At 39.5% G+C, this 21084-nt stretch overlaps 2 protein-coding genes across 2 annotated transcripts; one reads left to right on the top strand and one right to left on the bottom strand.

The window, feature by feature from the left end:
* Positions 1-1594: 1594 nt before the first annotated feature.
* On the bottom strand, positions 1595-6349 carry TMEM70 (transmembrane protein 70). Its single transcript, XM_035316904.1, has 3 exons — positions 6099-6349; positions 5475-5586; positions 1595-4351 (listed from the first exon to the last, which is right to left on the bottom strand). Exons 1-3 carry the CDS (start codon positions 6225-6227, stop codon positions 3903-3905), a joined length of 690 nt encoding a protein of 229 aa, XP_035172795.1. The 5' UTR covers positions 6228-6349; the 3' UTR covers positions 1595-3902.
* Positions 6350-6420: 71 nt separating this feature from the next.
* On the top strand, positions 6421-20752 carry ELOC (elongin C). Its single transcript, XM_035316907.1, has 4 exons — positions 6421-6544; positions 13718-13777; positions 15958-16101; positions 18160-20752. The coding sequence occupies exons 2-4, from the start codon at positions 13774-13776 to the stop codon at positions 18348-18350; spliced, it is 339 nt and encodes a 112-aa protein (XP_035172798.1). The 5' UTR covers positions 6421-6544; positions 13718-13773; the 3' UTR covers positions 18351-20752.
* The last annotated feature ends 332 nt before the right edge of the window (positions 20753-21084 follow it).

Raw genomic sequence — 21084 nt, 5'->3', positions numbered from 1 at the left:
TCTAATTAAGTTGTAATAATTCATGTGCTCTTAGTTTTTATGGCAGAGTTACATTAAATTTCCATCACCTTAATTAGGCTCCCACAGTACAGTACAAAAGACTGCACAGCTTTTCTTCATCTTTGCCCATGCAATAACTTTGGTTTGTATTAAAGCCTGCTCCAGTGAAACTAGTACCTTTTAATTTTAGGGAGTGTGGTTAAGAGTGTGAAGTAGCTTGGAGCTTTAAAGGTTTCTCTTTGCAGTATCAGAAGGGGATAATTTTCTGATCAGAATATTTTACACGTGCAAGAAAAGGCTGAAGATTGTGGGATAATTTAATTTACAAAAAAATAAAAAATAAAGAAAGACAAGAAGCATTGTACTTTATAATTAAGAACAGATAGGTACTAATGAATAATATTTTCAACAAAGTCAAAAACTTGAGAAAAAGGGAAAGGAATGCCTAAAAGAGAACACCATGTAGTCAGAAACTCTAAAGAAAAATCTTCAAATTCCGTTTCCAAGGGAAAACAGTAGTCATCTATGACCTTCTGTGGAAGCTCTTAATGCTGGAAGCAGATAGGAAGCGAGTGTCTAGGAAGGAGGCCTGAGTCATATATGTTCCTGCTCTTCACATCAGATTGAGAAAAACTAGTACTAGCTTGAGTAAGTTGTGAGACCCAGCTGCTAGTAACAACTGATGGGTTAGCACTGAAAGGTTGCAGGAGCTGGCAACTTCCAGGGTAGGTGTAGCTTTTCAAATATCACAGCTTGTAGAGCAACTATTTTAGAAGACTGGGCTTCTACATCAGCATTTCCTTCAGAATCTCTACCCACATGTATAAGCATCAGGTTTTACAAATTACTTTTTTTCCATGTTGTACACAAGTTACGTGCACCAGGGATGAAAACATTAACAGGTAGGAAAAACTTTGCAGTTAGAATTGCTTTTCACCAAATCCATAACTGAAGAAAAATAAAGAAGAACATGGTAGCTCACAAAATTAATAAAACAGGGAAGAGTATGGAGCTGTTACTTAAAAAATAAATAAATAAATAAATAAATGAAAAGATGAAAACAATCTGGCACTAGGAATGACTTAAAAGCAATCTGTTTACTGAAACACACACATCAATTATCTTGCAGAATTTGTTAGTACCAGGATGGCCTGTTTTTTTTTTTATGTACATTTCTTAGCTTAGAAGGACACCAAAAATTTCAGTTTCCCACTTGGGAATGCACTCAGTGCGCTGTGGAATGCATCTGAACTTCAGTACCTTGAGATTGCATGGTACAATAGAAGGATCAGTTCTGCAAGTGGAGAGTAACAACAATCTAAATAGAAATATCTGCATTAAGACAGGTTTTAAGCAGCCAAAGTAAAATAGAAATACATCAAAAAGTGTTTCTGAATTACATTTCCATTTCTTCATTTTGCTGCTAATGTGAAGAATGAGCTACTGTTGCTTGAGTACTAGTGTTTTCTGGTCTCAGCAAGTTCCACAAGGGATCTAAACCAGTTACGTATGTTCAAGTACACACTGCAAGTAAAAACTGCAAAAACAGCCAAGTCTGAGAATCCTGGAATTATACACAGGGACAGGCAAATGCTAACAGGTCAAAGGCATATTTATTTGGTGACCATAAAAAGAAATACGATTTGAAGATTTACAGTTTGTTTCCTGAATTCAGAGTTTGCCAAGTTAGCAGCAAATAAATTGTAGACCCAGTGGAATACTGTGTATCTCTAGTAAATTTGACCTTTCCCAATGCTAGAAAGCAAAAACTCTTTTCAAATTTTAGTAAGACTGCATTTAATATAAAAGTACTTTAAAAGAAAAGCTATGGAATTACCACTATTTCCAAGGTGCACATTTTGAAGTATAAAATATTCTTCTGAGACTGCATCATAGCCGGAATTGCCACCTACCTGCTGGTAAAAACCTGGAGATTTATTTATTTATTTTAAATTATCTATGTTTCAAAAGCCACTTACCCAGTGAGCTTGCATTTCACTGACAGGAGACAAACAGGTAGAAGAAACGTTGCTTACTGACTCTAATTTCTTTGAGAAACTTAACCACTGGGATGGAAAGCTCTTATTATTGCTGCTTAAATCTGACTCAGAAAGATACCAAATTTTAACAATGAAAATTCTTATCAGGCAGAAGAAAAGGCTGAGGATTTTCATACTACTTAGGAGTTCCCGCTCTCTCTCTATTTGGCATTTAAAGATGATGAATGTCATCAGTGAGCACAAAAAGAAGAGAATGAGCACAGACATGGAAAGAATGAACGTTTTTTTAATTAGGTGTAAAACATCACTTCATTGAGGACAAGTACTACAACCAAGTGATCAGAATTGCTTGTTACTGGCCTCCTGTCTTCAGTATGACGCGTTGAATACATTTTTGTATATTACCGTTTACCTATAGAGTGATACTGGCTTAAGGGGGTTAAATCAGATTTTTCAAATCAAAGCTGCTCCAGCACAAATGTGCCTCAAAAGTAACTCAATGGACTGTTTTGCTTTTTAATTAGCAATTATATCAAGAGTGGTTTCAACAGTAAGAACAATATTTAAAAACACAGTTATTTTAAAATGATCTACAGTGTCAACCTACAAGAAGAAATTGGGGTAGTAGTTTTAGAATACATTTAGACTTTTCAATACATTTTTTCCTTGGCTAGAACTTAGGAAACATCTGTGAATGTAGTTATAATTATTTTTTCTTTATTCACAGGATCAGGATGACTAATTAGGAATTAGTAGCAAGCATCAGATTTACAAAGTAAACTCCTAATATGAAAGGATCAGTTTGAATTCTGTACGTATTCTTGTTTGATTCAGCAATTTTTAAAGTCTGAAAATATTTAGGACTTCCATTATTTTTATGCAAGTACTTGTCAGTTTGTGTGACAAACTTCTACTTGGATTAAAAACATTTAAATCCAAGTTTCACATGTTCAGAGTGCAGAATTAATTTAAGCATGGAAAGTCACATGAAAAGATCTAATGCTCTTCACTTGAATTAAAGATGTCCTTCTTTGGAGAGCTAAAAATCAAGAGGTATACTTTTTAAGGCACAAGCTCTACAAAGCATCCCCAACGTTCACAAATGGTGAAAGAGTCCATTTTAACCACTAGCTGCTGGTATTCTAAGTTGGTCCAAATACAGCATGCTTTGACAGGATTTTCACAGCACAGTTCTTAGGCTAACATGCTCCCCCAAGCACACACAGAAAAGACAGGCTACTTGTTTTCCATATCTGGGAGCAGTGTTCCTTGGGAATGGGACTCTATCTTAACACATCATTTAGTACCTGTTGACTATACCTTTTTGTGACTCAGATGTTCTTTCTAACTTCTCCAGAGGCCTCCAGACCTCTGAAAGGAACTAGTAACAATACCTGTCTGCTTTCTGTAGACTTTTCCTGGCTAAGTAAAAGCCAACACCACTCTCAGGGTATGAAGAGCAGCATCAGGAGGAAAAAAAAATGAAAGAAAAAAAGACCCCTATCTTTTTGCATTAAATGCAATTTCTCTCTGATCTTAAAAATTTAACTATGTACTTGACAGGTAACAAATGTTGATCATTTTTTTAATATGAATTTTACAACAGAGATTGTGAGTTTGCAGCACAGCCCATGCATTTTACCGTTCTCCTGGATAGTTAAAAATAAACTAAATCAAGAAGAGCAAGCACAAGACAGACATATGCATTTTTAGTATGTTTTGTGTCATTAACTTTGAAGAAAGACTGCACATTGTTTAGAACCGTTTTTTTCAGTACATTCCAAAACACATTTGGGGAACTCAAATGTTACCTGACACTTAAGAAAATATAATAGAACATAACATGCTTGTACATATATATCTCTGCACCATAAACAATAAGTGACATTCCTGATCTTCAAGTTATTTATTTTCACCGTTTTCCTTTTCCTCCTCAAAATCAAAATATAAGGATTTGTCATAGCCCATGAGACGGTTAAAATCCTCAGGATTCTGGAAAAGCAGTGGATTAACAAGCATTGATTTAGTTTTAGCATAAAACGTTGTAAACATCTTGGTGATATCTGGAATCTTCACATCCTTCTGATGGAAGACAGTCACTTTTTCTGTCAGGATTGCATTGTACGTAATAGCTGTATAGGTGTCCATTTCCTCCTTATAATAGAGTCGAATCACATATCCTTTTGTAAGGATATGCAAAGTGACTGGCGTTACAAATGTAAAAAACCCTATCAACCCATAAAAGGCAGCTTGTATAAGCAGACTATCAAATCCAATGCCAGTTTTGAGCATGATGTAGGGCACCATGAACAGGTTGAATACGCTGGTGGAGTAAGAGAAAAACCTCACACCTACATAAAACAAGAAGAGAAAAACAAGGTTAATATTTATGAGGAAAACTGTCTCTATAATTGCACAGTCTGCTACTATAAATTTATGTCATTACTTGAACTGCTGAAGTTATTGAAAATCCACTTTTAAAAAAAACTCTCAAACACATGAAGTCATTAACAAGGACCAGGAAACTCAGTACTCTCTTCCTTCTGCTCTTATGGTTTGTTTATATATTCACAATGGGTTTATCAAAGCTAGCAGCTGGCTCTGTTTGTATTATGAACTCAGCTATTATGCAATTATGCACAAGTATGAAGTTTTCACCTCACAGGCAGGAGCAATCACCACAGATACGGCCAGGCATTTCTCCCTTCCCCAACAACCAAAGCAGACATTCAGTGGACCTTACAGCATAAAGTTTGCTTGGTCCCCCACTGTGCTGAAAGTTGAAAAATCTAGGTTAATCAATACTAACTCCATGGCCATCTTTGCATCCAACTTGGAAGACAGTAACCACTGCTGTGGATCACCCCCAGTCCTTGAGCCACCATGAGAACCAGAAGTCTAAAGATGCTGTTGAAATTAAGTATGCCAAACCAGACTTCTTTCTTCATTTCCAAAAGGCATAACAAAATACATTCAATAGGCTACTTTCACTAGGCCTTTGGAACATTAGCTGGTCAAAGAAAGATGAACAGAAGTCTTATTACAAACAGCACTTTTCATCATGGTATGTGCCTACTTCATAGGCATTTCAGTAACATTAAAAAGCATACAGAATGTAATGTCAGTTACAGCTAGTCTCTGTTGGCTCCTAGGTTGAGAAATGCACTCCACAGGCTGCAAGAGAAAAAGAAGCAGGCTGAGCAATTATGGAGTTGCACTGTACTATCAGAACTCCCTGCAGACCTAAAATTAGCTGAAATATAGAAAAAAAAATAACATTAATCATTACACAGTGCAGTAGCATAAAATCAAGCAAGACTGCAAGATTTTTTGTTGTTGTTGTACGTAAGATTTAGGTTTTAGCAGAGATTGAAAGAACATTCAGTTTTATAACAGTGCATTTAAAAGTTTTTAAAGAAACAAACAAAAACAAAACACACACAAAAAAAGATCAAATCTCTTCAAGTCGCATACCTAACACCGCCTTTGCCAAATTTCCTTTATAAACTAATCTTCCATGTTCCGGGTGGTCAGCAGGGGCGGATGTGCTGAGGCTGCGAACAGCCCATGCTTGAAAAGACGTAACCTGGAAGACGAGAGCAAGCACCATCAGTACCCATCTGCACTTCACAAAGGTTTCTCCTTGTCCTGATGCTACTACTGTCAGTATCCCGAGTTAGGAATTAAAGTCAGGGTATGTACTGTGAGGCACGTAGAAATTTCAAATAATATACTGATTCGTTACTTTTATAATATTCCAACTAGTTACTTCAAATCAGCATTAAATATCGACAAAGCGATGTACAAACGTTACACTCGCATCCCCTCTTCGCACGGCCTGCAGGAAGGCCTCCCAGACCGCAGCTCTCAAAGTCCCGGTGCAAACCCCCGCTGAGCACACATTTGGCACTAAGCCAGCCTGCAGAAGGAAACCCGAGCCGCGCTGCCCGGCGATCCCCAGCAGCTCCCCGGTTTACCCCACGTGTCTTCTCCCAGTCCTTTCTTCCCACGTTTTCCCCGCTCTTTCCAGAAAGGAGAACGCCGTGAGGCCGAGGCCCACCACCCCCCTCCCCCCCCCGCAGACCTCTCCCCCCATACCTGCCGCCCCCCCGCGCTGTCCCGGCGGCGGCAGGCGGCGGGCGGCCCTCGGTGCGCGGCGGCCCCCCGCAGCCAGGCGGGGCCGGAGGCGGCCCGGCGGCAGCAGACGGCGGCTCGGAGCAGCAGCATGTCGGCGGGCCGCCTCCCCGGCGGCGCAGCCCCGCGCTCAGGCTCCCCCGGCAGGCAGGCACCGCCCGGGACTCGCGGAGGACACCGCGCAAGGCCGCCCCGCTCCTAACATGGCGGCCGCCCCCCTCCCGCCCACGGGAAACTACATCCCCCAGCGTGCCTTGCGCCCCGCCGCGCGGCATGGCGGGACCGGGCGGCCTCGCTCCCTTCCAAGGGCAGGGCGCGGGGGAGCGGAAGTTACGCCGTGCCCTGGCGGAAGCGCTCGGCCCGAGGCGGCGGGGGCCCTGCGAGCGGGGCGGAGGGAGCGGCGCCGACGGGTGAGGGGGCGGCGGGGCCGGGCTGGGCCGGGGGGAGCCCTCGGGGCCCTCCCGGCCCTCCCGGAGCTCGGGGGCAGGGCCTCGGCCTCCGGCAGGTCCTTGCCGGGGCTGGGGTGGAGGGAGGCGGGGGCTGGAGGCGGCTGGGGGCCTCCCGGAGGTGTGGGGGCCGCCGGGAGAGGGGCTGCCCGGCTGTGGGTGACCGCTCCCCGGCTTCTGTCAGCACCCGGGGGTAGGAGGGAAATCGGGCTGCTGAGGAGAGCCTGCGCCGCCGGGAGGGCTTGTCACGCCGGTGAGATATCCACGGCTGTAGGTGCACGCGTGGGGAGGGACCGAGTGACACCAGCTTGCACCTCCGACGGCCGGCGTTATCCTGTACCGCGCAGTGCTGTCTGAAGGGGCTTCGGTGAAGGTGTCTGATATCGCAGGTCGCGATATAAGTAAGCCCTGCGCAATAGGGATGCCTAAATAGTCGTGGGCTTTCTCTCTGTTTACTTGGCTTTGCAGCAGATCGCTCGCAAAAGTTCAGTTTGGAAGGAGGCCAGGAAAATGCAAGTAGCAGACAGCTGAGGTACCTCCAGAGCAAGAGCAGCTTTGTGCCCGTGTTTACGAATATTCCTTTCTGTACTGAAGTTTCCTCTTTTTGCCATACTAAAGACAAAAATACTGCCAGGAGCGAAATGCTGTTCGTTACATGAAGAGTCACTTAGAAGAGAATAAGTGCTAGTTTTTCCATAATACATCTGGAGATAACTGTCTAGTGTTTTGAGGCAGTGTGAATAACGTTTTCCCCTAAGATTTACCATCAACACTGGGAAGCGTAAGATATATAACCTTTACAAACTGTAACCACTTTTGGCAGTTTTTTCTTGTTGTATCAGAGAAAAGCTATTTGAGATTTTATTTTTTTCATACTAGGATGGGTGATGAACAGATTTAGCTACTTTCTTTTGACCTTAATGTAAAGACTTAATACTGGTGCAGTGAGGGGATCCAGATGATTCTCTAATGAGATGATTCTTCTGTCTCCCACCTTCATGTTTGTTCTTCTGATAGGTTTGCCTTCATGCTTATGTCCCTTATAGTTTGTGTGGGGACAAGTTGAAATCTTTGGAAAGCTTACTTAGCTTTAGATTACGCATTTTTGTAATTCTAAAATAAAGGAATTTGGACATAAGACAAGTTTTCTTTTATCTGGAAGGGTTCAGAGTTTAGTCATCTTTGTTGTGGGGTGGTTTGTATAACAGTAGGTTTTGATGAATGCTCATAATGAGAGGGCAGAAATCTGTGCCCTATAAAGAAAAAAAAATGGAATATGCTATCAGCTTGTTTTTCCCCCCAGTAGCAAGAGGTATACAGTAATCAGGACTTTTATTGTATGTTAGGAAGAAAACAATAACCCCTTTTTTTTCTTTCTTGGGAATTACTGGAAAAGAAAGTTGTCTTTGAAAAAGTGTATCTTAAATAAAGAGGGGTCTTTGATACTCCTTGCACTGGCAGCATCCTAGCTCACCTCCCGCTTGTCTGAACTAGCGTTCACCTTTAGTGCACCTCCTGTCAGTTTGTCCCTGAGTGTTGGAATGGTAGTGCACAGGCATGGGATGTTGAACGAGCTGATTGGGAAATCGTCATGTACCAATTTTCTTTCATGGTTTTTCTAAGTATGCTTCAATCCTTATTTACACTAATGATTTTTTTGGTGTGTCCTGAACAACGAGTGCTAAACTCAAGAGCGCTATTATTAAACTAAATAGCGTATAGGATCCAGAATAGTACTAAAGTTTAGGATTAAACAGTGAGAGACTGCTGTTCTAGCACACAAGAGCCTTTGTTTACTGAGTAACCCTTCCTGATATACAAATGACACCCAGAAAATTTCACATTTGATTTCTCAACTAACCCAGGAATTGTGAAGGCATTTGTGTTATTTGTCCCACACTTTCCAAAAAGTTGATCACATCGAGCGCAGAAATGTCACCAGTTGAAGCGTACAAAAGCCCTGTGTGAGTCTGCATTGTACAGCAAAGAATTGGAAGTTACCCTGCACCAGAATCTGAGTTTTAGAGAGTTCTCTGTGGGAACAAAGAATCTGAGTGCTTGCAAATGTTTGTGTTGATTTAATCTTCTTGTGCTAACTGGACTAAAATGTTGGGGTTCTGGAATCTGCACAGTGTTTGCACGTGTCCAGTTGAATTAGGATATGTCCATCAGCTGCTTTCCCATCTTGTAGACATACAAGGTATTTCAGGTACTCTGAAAATGGTGGGAAGCCTGGGAGACAAGCGTGCAGCTTTGGCAGTAAGCTAGGAGGGTTGTGGACATATTTTTTTGTTGTTGTTTTTCTTCCACTTGATGCTTCAAGAGAAACAGAAGAGAGAAGTAAAACTAACCTCACTGTACTGTATTATTTCTACTTTGGGTTATGAGGAGGATAAGAACGTATTTAAACATGCTAACAAGAACACTTGCCTTGTGTTGTTTGGTTATCATAGTTTATGATACTTGGCTATATTCTACTTCAAGGTGTAAATCATCTGCTGTTCCCACAAACTTTTCTGTAAGCTTATGAAACATTGTGTTAATTGAAGAAAACAGGCTGTGGCGTGCGTGGGATCACGTTAGTACTGTCTCAGATCACTTGGGTGTAGTTGTTGGGAAGAAGATGGTTTTCACAAAATCATTTCAAGCAGCAGTATGTTCAAATCTTCACAGTGTCATGACACATTGAACATCTCTTAATCCGGAAGAGGAACTGATAGATGTTAACAGTTTGTTACTGCTTTTTTTAGCTTTCCCAGATTTCTTGTTTTCGATGATCTTTCCGTGCTCTTTGCTTACCATATTTTGTCAGAAGTAAATCTATACTCCTAACATTATCCACAATTTTATTTTTCAGAAATGATACGTTATGTCAGGATAACTAGTGACAGGACAAGAGGGAATGGCCTCAAGTTGCACCAGGGGAGGTTCAGGTTGGAAACCAGGAGACATTTCCTTCTCAGAAAGAGCAGTCAGGCATTGGAAGGGGTTGCCCATGGACATAGTGGCGTCACCGTCCCTGCGGGTGTTCAAGGGAAGGTTGGACATGGTGCTTAGGGACATGGTTTAGTGGGCGACAGTGGTAGTAGGGGGATGGTTGGACCAGATGATCTTGGGGGTCTTTTCCAACCTTAATGATTCTGTGATAGCAAGAACTAGAGTGAAACCAAGCTCTGTCCCTTGCTTACAAGTTGAATGTGTCACATAGTGGAACGTATGATCTTTTTTCTTAAAAGTAGATAGGATTTCTGCGTCTTCTGCTTTTAGCAATGCAATGTTATTTTTGTGCTGTATTCAGAACCAAACTTGGATTGTGGAGTTGTGATAGAAACTTTATTCTTTGTTAGTTTATGCTCATTTGTTAGACTTAAACTGAGGAATAATCTTGGCAATGCCTCACCCTCTTTGTTTATCCTTTTAATGAATTGTTATATTTATCTTCATTCCAGTTTTGTTTTGCCAAACTGAGCAAGCAAGACTTTCAATTTCTCTTTCTTTTACAGCCTCTTTGGTCACATCAGTATCTTCTTTCTGTAGTTTTTCCAATTTGAACTTTTTTTTTTCTTGAAAACAGGTAATCAGAATTGCATGTGATACTCCAGACAAGTTGGAGTATGTATGGTACAACAGCGTTAATATTTCCCTGTCTCTGTTGCAAAAAGTTCCTTGATTTGTATGTGCCTCTACCCTTCCCCCCTTACTTTTATTTTTTTAAATACTTCAGAGCTGCATCATCTTATAGCTGACCACAGAAAGACTAACACTTCCAAATGATGAGCCATTGGCTGTGTAAAAGAAGTCAGTCCTTGTGTGCAGGATTCCTGCATTTTGTACAGTTTCATTTCGTGTAGCTTCTAGTATGCCATTTTTCAAGATCAGTCACTTCTTGGTGTGACGCTCTGTTCCCCTTCTGTTACAGTGCCTTCCACTTCTGTCTCATCTAAACCTGACTTAGTTTTTCTGGCAACATTGTTAAAATAACAAGTTTTGTATCATTGTTGGAGGAACTAGTAGTTCTTTTGCAGTCTGAATGTTCCACATTTGCAACATCACAGGGTATAGTTGGACAGTTTTTCTCCTTTTAAGATTATCCTCTTACCACATTTATTTAACCCCAAATGATTTGCTTAGTCCAGATTGCATCTAATTAGCCCCCCTTTCCTGTTTTCAGGGAAATGGCTGGTTTGGGTTTTAGGTATTAGCTAGTCCAGCGTGCCAACTTGCATCCTGTTTTCCTTTATCTCATACAATTGACCACTAAGCCTGATCATGTTTTCTTTTTTTTTCTTTTTTCTTTTTTTCTTTTTTTTTCTTTTTTTTCTTTTTTTTTTTTTTTTTTTTTTTTTTTTTTTTTCTTAGGTGTTAATAGCCGTGTTTTTTTTTCTCTCTCGTCATATGATAGTACATTTCAGTTGATGTTATTAAAATACTGTGTTTTTTTTTTTGCCATAGCTCCAATATTTTGGTGTAGACATTGTCTTGGTTCCCCAGGCTTAATGTGTTAGCTCCCTCAAATTATGCTTTCACCTTGGAAAGTGGCAATGTAATTGCATTCCCCAACTAGCCTGACCTTATTCCTATATTTAGTGGCATTATTTGTATTGGAAACTGGGGACTCTATTGGAAACGCTTTATTTTCAGCAGTACATCCACTGGTATGATGGCATCACTCATGCTTATTCATAAAAATAAGCAGTTTCACTACTCTCTTGGAGTGTACAGGAGGGTTTTGTGGCTAGAGGAAGGGGTAGCACAAGTGATGCTCTCTTCTGTGAAACAGGAGTAACGATGTAAGGTATCCTTTCTGTTCCTGAGTAACAGATACTCTTCAGGATGCTTGATTTCCGTTCACAGAACCTGCTGAAACAGGTGAAAGATGTCATCAGCTTTTGTGCTGCCACTGTTCCGGCACCTGAATGTAATTTCCTTGTAAGAGTTACTGGACTTTTTGAAAATGACAAAGGCATTCAACGTTTGTTATTGAGGTGTGACAATCTACACAAACTGAGCCTCAAAGGGCATTCATGAGTGTGCCTGATGTTCAGGAACTTTTCACCTGGTAGAAGATTTGCCTTATACCAATGGAAAAGAATCTTTTGAAATATTTCGGTCAAGTTGGGATCACTTTCAAAGACAACAGCGGTGTAGACAGAGGATGCTTTTAGCTCAGTGTTCTACAGATACCTAAAAACCATTATTTTTCTGGTAATGTGTGTGTAGTTTGATTAGGTATACTTAACAGAGTGCCTTCTTGTGAAAGCTTGAGGAACCATTCAGATCATTTCATGTTTGCTTGCACAGAATAGTTGTGAAAAAGAGCTGGAACAAATCAGCACACTCAGCACCAAAGTACTCTTGAGTAGTGAAGCCATCTGTAATAGCAAGGGGCTGCATCCTCTAAAGATATAATTCTTTTTGACTTTGCTCAGGAATCTCTGTGAAACTTCTTCCAGATCTTTCTGCTCCCTCCTCAACTTGCTTACTTTTTTTCTGCTAAGTTTTTACAACAGCTATAGGAGGGAGAAGATATGGGAAGCTGTCTCTGTTCTGTTTTTTCACACATTCCTGCTCTGGGGTCCTTTACTGCAATTGCAGTTCGTGCTTCTGCTGTTGCTCATTGCTTTTGGAAGCAGTGAAATGAATTGCCAGAATCCTTACCAGTCTCTGTGCTGCCCCTGACTCCGGGTGTCGGCTGGGAAACCAACCAGAATCACTGGTCATGTTTTCCTGGACGTGTGGGCACACAACAGGATGTCATTGATTTGTGCTGGGTTAATGTTTGGGGAGAGCTGCAGACATGAAAGGAATTTTAGGGCAGCAGGTGGGTGGAATTTCTCTTCCAAAGCTTTCTGTTCCTCAGCAGAGATGCGGTTTGGTGTAAAGAAATGTATGTTGAGTCTGAAAATACTGGATTTGTTATGCAAATAAGCGTTCTGTTTCTATCACCCTTCAGATTCATTTCTGTGGCAAAAAATGTCTGCAGCAGGCTGTGTGTCAGCTTGTAAGCTGTGGTGCTCCTGGCTCTACACCACACGAATACCTGCATTAAATATCCGAAGTAGATTATCTAGGTGACATTGGCGTCTGTGTCGGGAACCGTCGTCAATCTTCTAGGAAGGACAGGTTGGAAGGCCAGGTATTTAGTGCACACTGATTAGCTTGCGCCCTGAGCCTTCTCTTCTCCCACCTAAACTGTCCCAACTCTCTCAGCCTCTCCTTATGTGACAGGCGCGCTCCAATCCTTTGCTCATCTTTGAGGTCAGTTGCAGGACACCCTTCAGTCCCTCTTGTACAGAGGACCCAGACTCCAGATGTGTCCCACTGGCGCCGAGCAGAGGGGAAGGATGCCCTCCCTTAGCCTGCCAGCAGCATGCCTCCTCAAGCAGCCTGGGATGAGCCTGGGATGTTGTTGACCTGCTTTGCTGCAAGGGCATGTTGCTGGCACATGTTCAACATGGTGTCTGCCAGCACCCTCAGGTCTCTTCCTGCAAAGCTGCTGTCCTAGTGGTCAGCCCCCAGGAAGTACTGGTGCATGGACTACTTTGCAGTTCTTCCAAAGGTGCCTTTTCCTTTGATGAACTTCAGGGGATTCCTGCTGGCCCCTTTCTTCAGCTTGTCGAGGTCTCTCCTGAATACTGGGACAGTCATACGATAAATCTACCTCCTCTGTTCACATCATACTGAGCTGTTCTCTGGCTTCTTTTCTCCTGTGGACAGACTGGTTAGTCTCTTAAGTGCCTTCTGTATTGTGCTAGAACTTGCCTCCTTTACCTCCCCCCTACCATTGCAGGGGTGGTGTCCATAGTAATAAAGGTAATAAGCTACTGAGGTAACACTGGCTTTAAAGTCAATGGCTTTTAAAAACCTTAGGGGAACGTTTTCTTCCAAGAGCTACAGTTTAGAAATACTAGACTGAGGCGAGCTGGTAGGGATATTTGGATAGCAAAAATCAAACAAACAAAAGCAAAACAAAACGTACAAAAAACTTGTAAACTTGGTTAAGTGTTCATAATGTTGCATGTTGTATATCATTGTTCTTTTATTTAATAGTGTTTATAGCAATATAAAGACTAGTAACTAATGCTGACATAAGAAATTGGACTGCTGACTGCAAATGTTGTCATTTGTGTTTTTCAGACGCTCCTATTGCAAAAGCTGCTGTTGAAAATAAATAATTTTTTTATAAAAAGAGAATGGGTAAGTTGATTTTTCTTAGACTTGTTTCCTATGTGAAACATTTTCTCTCTTACTCTGGTAGAGAAGGTGAGTTGCAAGGCCTTAATTGTCGACCCTGTCACTAATTTTTCTTGTAGTTTGAAACCTCAGTGGAATTTCCTACAGATGTTTCTTTCTTTTTAAGAGGAATTTCTCAAGTGAATGTTTGTTCATTGAACAATTTGTTCAGAGCTTTTCTATCAAACAGTAAATTTCATTGAGCTTAACATGTTTATTGATGAAAATGTATATGCTAAAATAGGATGCCTTTAGGTTTATAGCAAAAGACTTTTAGATAGAGGACAAGAAAAAATCACTATATACCGACTTAAATATTTTTTGTTTACTAAGGTCAGCCTGTCTAATTCTGTCTGAGAGCTCATAATAAGCACTGACTGATAAATTACAGTGTGTGTGAGATTTGACTAATTGTCTGAAACTGTCATTATCTGTCTTGCTACAAATGATGGTTAATGAATCAAGGTTGGACAGATTCTGGATTTAGCTACACTTTTCCTGAAAGTATTTTAGCTTCTTTGGCACTTGACAATACTTTCTTAAAATTGGCAATAGTTATATGGTAATTTTATTTTAACTTGTAATTCACAAAGCAACTTAATTGAATGGGGGGAGTATTGTATTTGCTATAGCACTATATACAATGAAAGGCAATATATCACAATTAATGTAATTTCTATTTTTATTTTGTCGGAAGGAGAAACAACACTAACAGTCAAACATCAAGTTTGTAGTGTCTGGTTTATCTTCTGTACTTCTACGTGCGATCATGAAATACTGAAATACTTGAAATTACTTTTCTAGAAGTGTACAGATCTCTTCTGTTACACTTTTCCAAGCTGTAAGAACTTTCATAACTCTCATTTTTACCTCTCTGCCAAAATGAATACTGTTCTGAAAATTAAGTCTTATGTGCCGTAAGTTCAAATATTAATTTTTAATAAAACTGAAGCAATACTTACATCAGTTCTTGACTCCCTTAGAAAATACAGTATTTGAAATAAGGCATTAGCTGTCCAGTCTGAATATGATAGAAATGGTAGATCTACTGGGTTGGTGGGTGTTTTTGCACTTAAAAAGTTTTTTTTTTTTTTTTTTTAATTTTTAAAATTACTATGGTCTTCATTACTCAGCATTTTACAGAAATGTATGAAGACCAAGTACAGATGCAGTCATCTTGGTGCTATGGGGTCCTGTAGTGCTAAGCACAACATGGGCAGAAAGCAGTCAGTGGTTCCTGCCCCAGAGAGCACGCTGCCTGAACAGGCAGGGCAAGTGCAAGAAGGGGAAAGTGTGAGCGTACGGAGTGAACAGTGCAATGGTGGCAACAATAGTACTGTTTTTTCAACTTAAAGGTAGTGCTGTTAATTATGAGAGAATAAATGAATGAAGAAAAAGGGAAGGAAGATTAGGGTTTATAGTGAAAGCAGGGAGCAGGTACATAGTGAGATAGAGAAGGGAAACAGAAAAAGCCTAGTCAAAACTGGTGTTGGGAGGCTTTCCAAATTTCCCTGGTTTTGGTGCATTTTCACCGAAGGTCATGATATAGGTGTGCACTAATGTTGTCGATGTGACTGGGCAGTGGGGAAGGAATGAATCCTATTTCATTTCTCTAGTACAAAAATACCTTGTTGGGCTGCTGTCATTCCTGCTGTGCTTCAAAAAGCTCTTTTTTTTCTTGCAGTCCGTATTTTTAAATATTTAGATGACTTTTTGGTGATTTACTTTTTTAGTATTTATTATGACTTCTAGTAAGTATTAGCTTGACAGGCAAGGTGATAGCATTGCGAGTGGAAGAAATAGCACGTTCTCATACTAAGTAAATATTGTTCACTTGAGAATTTGTCTAAAAGAAAATTTATTCTGTGCGTAGATTTCTGAAATGTCAGAATTTGGTGATGAACAGAGGAGAGAGGGGAGATATTAATCAAAAATCCTACATTTTTCTAAAAATTCCTCCTTTTAAATAGGTTGCTGAACTCTTCAGAGAAGTCCTCAAATATGTAAATTCTTCTCTCTTATTTTTGGTGGTAGTCAGTGGTTCTTCTGTCTGCAAACTTAGTCACAGGAAAAGCTGCAGCTTGCATTTTTAGTAATATGAATCAGTTATTGTGTTCTGAAACTGTTAATGTTTTCCACCATAGATGGAGAAGAGAAAACATACGGTGGGTGCGAGGGCCCAGATGCTATGTACGTGAAGTTAATATCTTCTGATGGCCATGAGTTCATTGTAAAAAGAGAGCATGCGTTAACATCAGGAACAATAAAAGCTATGTTGAGTGGACCAGGTAGGTACAAAAGATTTAATACCTTCATGTCTTTTTTCTCTGTTGGACTGTTTAAATTTATATAACGTCGTGAGTGAAAGCTGGAACAAATAATAACTTGTTCAAAACCTGACAAGTTCTGTTTCCACTGGAACAGTCTACCTCTGTGGAGTGTTGTATACCATATAACTGGACTCTGTTTCTGGACAGCTGGCATCTTATGATGTTCTTGCCATGAGTTTCCCCTGTTATGAGAACTTGAGGGCATTATGTGAAACTTGCAGCTGTCAAATTCAATACAAACGAGCCGGTAGCTCTTCAAAGCTCCTCCTCTGTGGTGGAACTTTGAGTATTCACAAAATCTTATGGCAAGGAGTTCCTGAGCTTAATGGCAAAAGTAAGCCTAAGTTTGAAGGAGGGAGATAAATTTACAGAAGGGAAAGCCCTCATGTTTTGCTAGATGCATGAGACTACCTCCAGTTTAAGAAGTGTCTGAACTAATTGTTGAAGCCTGAATGGTGGAGGAGAGAGTGGGGAGAAGTTAACATTTGTGCTTTCCCTCTTCCTTATCCTCAAGCCATATATTTTTCTTTGGTCACTTGAGTGGTGGACAGTAGTCTACATGGGCCTCTGATTGCTGGAAGGATCTGTTTGCTGACTATACTTTGAAATTACTCAGCAACTGGGGCAAATTGAGCAATTAAAGTTCTCAATTTAATATTCTGCTGTATGTCATTGTAATGGTTGTGCTTGAAAATACATAGCAGATCTATTGTGTCTGATCTAGTCTTTGTCAGCTTCCCAGGTTTGTAAGAGGAAGAGTAGTTACAATATCTGCTCTGAATTTGTTCCAGTCTATAACAATGTGAAGAAGTAAAAGGCAAAGTAGCCTGTTCAGAGGGCTAGAAAATCTACTCTGTAAAGGAGTCAGCTTTTAAGCACATGCTGTATACATACTTGCAAGATGAATAATTTTCCTTGCAAACCCATTTTTGCTGTCCACTTAAGTGTGTCATCATCTCACTGATGGTTGTATGTTCTCTCCTTCAGTATTGTGGCATTTTCAATATGCTAACATTTGTGTTGCTTCCTACTGTTCCTGTAATAGAATTCAAGCCAGATTGGCTTCAGTACATATGTTCAGGTACTTCTACACAAATATGTGTAGACATTAGTAAATAACTCCGTTTCCTAGTTACTATGAAAGGGATTCCTATGGAGGTACTGGTAACTACATGTTGCTGGGTCTCCTATAAATGTGGAGTGCATGTTAGTAGGCTTTATATTATCTTTCACCTTAATGAATTTACAATTGAGAGATGAGAAAAATGGTGACAAAGATATAACAGTAGGATGGCAGTGGGACCAATGACAAGATGATGTCATATCTTCTAAATTTCATCCTTAGAGGACACAAAAGAAAGATTCAAATATACTTGAGTTTTGAGATTTGAGCTTTGGATAAATTCTTCAAATCTAATAGGGATAAACCCCTGCTGTATGTAACCTTTCTTCCCAAACTTGGGTTTTCCTTTCCCTCCTGCCTGCCTGTTCTCACAGCTCAGCAAGTTAATGTAACTTTAGAGGTTTCAACTGAAACTGTCCAAGAAATCGAAAGGTAGTCGGATAACAAAGGAAACAAAACTGATAAGTGTGCCTATGCAAATATGGAATATATATTAAACCATTTTCTTTTATTGAGAAAGCTAGCTAAAATATAGATTGATACTTCTATTTGTAGATGTTGTTAGTGTGGGCTTTATCGCAGAATGTGCTACAGCTTTAGAGCACCTATCAAAAGCAAGCATCAGAATTGAACCTAAATTTCTGGTGTAGTTGTTCAGAATATTATTATTATTTTCTAGCCAAAATGAACAAAGTTTTTTAAATGCAAGGGATCCTCATATTCCTGAGGGCTGTGAATGTGGCACATCCTGCTTTGCATTGAAGAGTGTAATACCTAGGAATACGGGACCTAGCAAGTCTATTTGGAATGCATTGTATTAGCGTAGTGAAGTGTTTCATTTTTGCAGTGAATTGAGATTCTGATTTTGGGTTTGTTGTTTTTTTCTTCTACAGGACAGTTTGCAGAAAATGAAACAAATGAGGTGAATTTTAGAGAGATCCCATCCCATGTCCTATCCAAAGTATGCATGTATTTCACCTACAAGGTCCGCTATACTAACAGCTCTACGGAGATTCCTGAATTCCCAATTGCACCTGAAATTGCACTGGAACTTCTGATGGCTGCAAACTTCTTAGATTGTTAAATAAAATAAATTATAATAAAAATGTAAAACTTTTTTCAGTATTTAATACATGTAGTTCAGTTAGTAACTTTTTCAGATAGCATGTTGCGTGTGTGCTGTTGAGAACTGTAAAGTTCACTGCAGAGGCAATTGCCTTCAGTCCTTTTGCATATAGCAATCATTCAGTTGAAATTTGTTTTGCTGCTTACACAAATAAGGACCTTTTCACAACCGAGACAAATAAACAAATATGCCAATTAGTAGATGGCTATGCCTTATCCTTTAGATGTGGTAGAAGTTTCTTTTAATACAATGACCGTATAAAATACTGGAGTTTAGTCTAATGTTCTCTAAAAGGTAATTATAGTTAAACACAAGTAGCTGTTTAAAGTTTCTAACTTTCTCTTACTGTTAAAGTTTCTAAACATCTGAACTTAATCTCCTTTGTAAGATAGCTGTTCTTTAGCATAGTTATACTAACTAGATTAGAAGTGCCCTCTCTAAGGTTTGTATATTGACAGCAATATTCCATTTAAGTTGGAAGTGAAGTATGTAGGAGAATGTTTAAGGCTTTTAATTTAAATCATAGTATAGACATTTGAAGAAAGTGTGTTTGATGCGTTTTTCTTTTATAACCTAATTTTTCCCCTTTAGTAATTAGAAATACTTGAGTCACCTGTCTGTACAGTAAGACTATGATCGTACTGACAGTGGCTTTTAATCTGTCTGCATTACCTTCTGTATAACATGTAAGGTTATTCTTAATGTACCGTCACTTGACCTGATATGGATTTTATATGGTTTCAGTTATGGTTTATTTCCACTGTTGTGATGGATTATGTGAAGTCTGTATTTAATCTTTAGAGCAGTAGTCATTCAAATTTTCTATCATAACAACTGAAAAGATAGTTATCCTATCTTTTACCTCTTCTCTGACCTCTCCCTTAAATCCACAAAAAAAAGACGGGACATGTGGAGGTCTTGTATTTGAAGGAAAGGGCATTAAGCAGATGTTTATAGAGCTTTTTAAAAAAAATAATAGTTATTTCCAATGTTTTTACAAATTTTTTAGAGGAAAAGGATTGGCAAGCCACTCACATAATACTAGAGTGAAACATCACCTCTTGGTAATTCCTGTTGGTAATTGCCTATACTATAAATTATTTGTTTGAAACAAATTTCCATTTAAAGAAAAAAGAAAAGCTTAAACTGAGACAAGAAGTTGCTTTTTGTTCAGTCGCAGCCTGAAGAACCCTTCTGCCAAAGTCATCTGTAAATGAGAATGTATTGTGAAAAATGATGCAAGAACAATGTAGTTAGCATTTCCATCGGCTGTCTCTGCTTCAGATTTTTGATTAAGAAATGATTGTGGTCTTTTATAGAAAAGTCCTGCTGACAGATGGTGGGACCTCTTCGTTGATGTATTAACTGATTGTGAATTTAGAGGGTTAAAACTCTTCTCTAAACCTTATTGCCAACATAAGTACAACCTTTGAGGTTTTCCATGCAAAAACCGGTAACTTTATACATAGACTATGCAGTCTGCCCATGGAGGAGTTCAGTTCTGACAAAAGAAATCTTACTCTGGACTTGAGCAATGCTTGATAGACAAGCTGACGTATGTCAATGTGTTGATAGATTAGCTGACGTTTATTCACATCACATACTTTGGCACAATTTATCGTGTTTAGTGTGGGGATGTTTATAACTAGATTGGTTTTGCATGATAAAGCTGAAGTGTACTGCAAAGCGATTGTCTGAAATCCTATGTTTGAGCACTCTGGTCAGTGCTATTAGTAACTCATTTTCAAGAGCACTAAAAGAAAATGAACACAAAACCAGAAACACCCTATTATGCTGCTTTTGTTAGAGCCACTAGGAATATACCCTAAAAGTTAAGGGAGTACTGACATGGATATTTTAGTCCCAACTACATTTGTGTCTGAGCGAATCTTAAGTTCTTCAGCCATTTTTAATAGTCTTGAGGTTAATGAGTTGAAGCTCAAAACTGTTTAGTTTAAAACTGAAGTAAAAAGGATGTCATAAAATATTTTTTTTAAGTAACCCAAAACAATTTCCTGTCAAAATGCATCACATTTTATGATTCCATACTTCAGCAGTAATTTAAAATAGCTGTTTTATTTCTGAATGATAATTTCATTGTTTCTTTTTTTCTTCAGCTTAATGTATCATACAGAAGCTTTGAACACTCAGGAAATGCAGTAGTGTCCTAGAATACACTATTTGCAAAACCACTGGCTGTTAAGCAAACTAACCTGCAGATTTCTAAGGGGGAGGGGGGCAGAGGGAATTAGTGCAATTTACTTGGTAGTGACATGGGTATGCTATTAACAGACAATTGGAAACTTGCCACGCTTAACCCCTGAGTTCTAAATAAATTTCAAAGTTGAAAATTTTTAAAACTGTGTTTCTGTTGATTTGATTTGTGACCTCTTAGAGCGGGTGTTCTGCTGTAGAATCGTAATTCTCACGAACTGTGTGGTGAGCAAACTGCTAATATTGAAACTAGTATTTGGTGAAACACCATGGATAATATTAAAAGGTTTCTTCATAGTTCTGAAGAATTTCGTGAATTTAGTTAGAAGCTGGAAGAGATCTAAGCACTAACTGCAGCTAGTCACAATTCTCCAAAGGAGTTTTGGCATACTGAAAATGCCTGGTATTCCTAAGCAGCCTTGAAGAGTCCTTAAAGGCAGCCTTTAAGGACTTTGTGTGTCCTGTAATACTGAACTCC

The sequence above is a fragment of the Oxyura jamaicensis genome, chromosome 2 (genome assembly GCF_011077185.1).
Source record: "Oxyura jamaicensis isolate SHBP4307 breed ruddy duck chromosome 2, BPBGC_Ojam_1.0, whole genome shotgun sequence".
Lineage (NCBI taxonomy): Eukaryota > Metazoa > Chordata > Aves > Anseriformes > Anatidae > Oxyura > Oxyura jamaicensis.
Note: the sequence above shows the minus strand (reverse complement) of the source record. Positions and strands in the feature narration are given on the sequence as shown.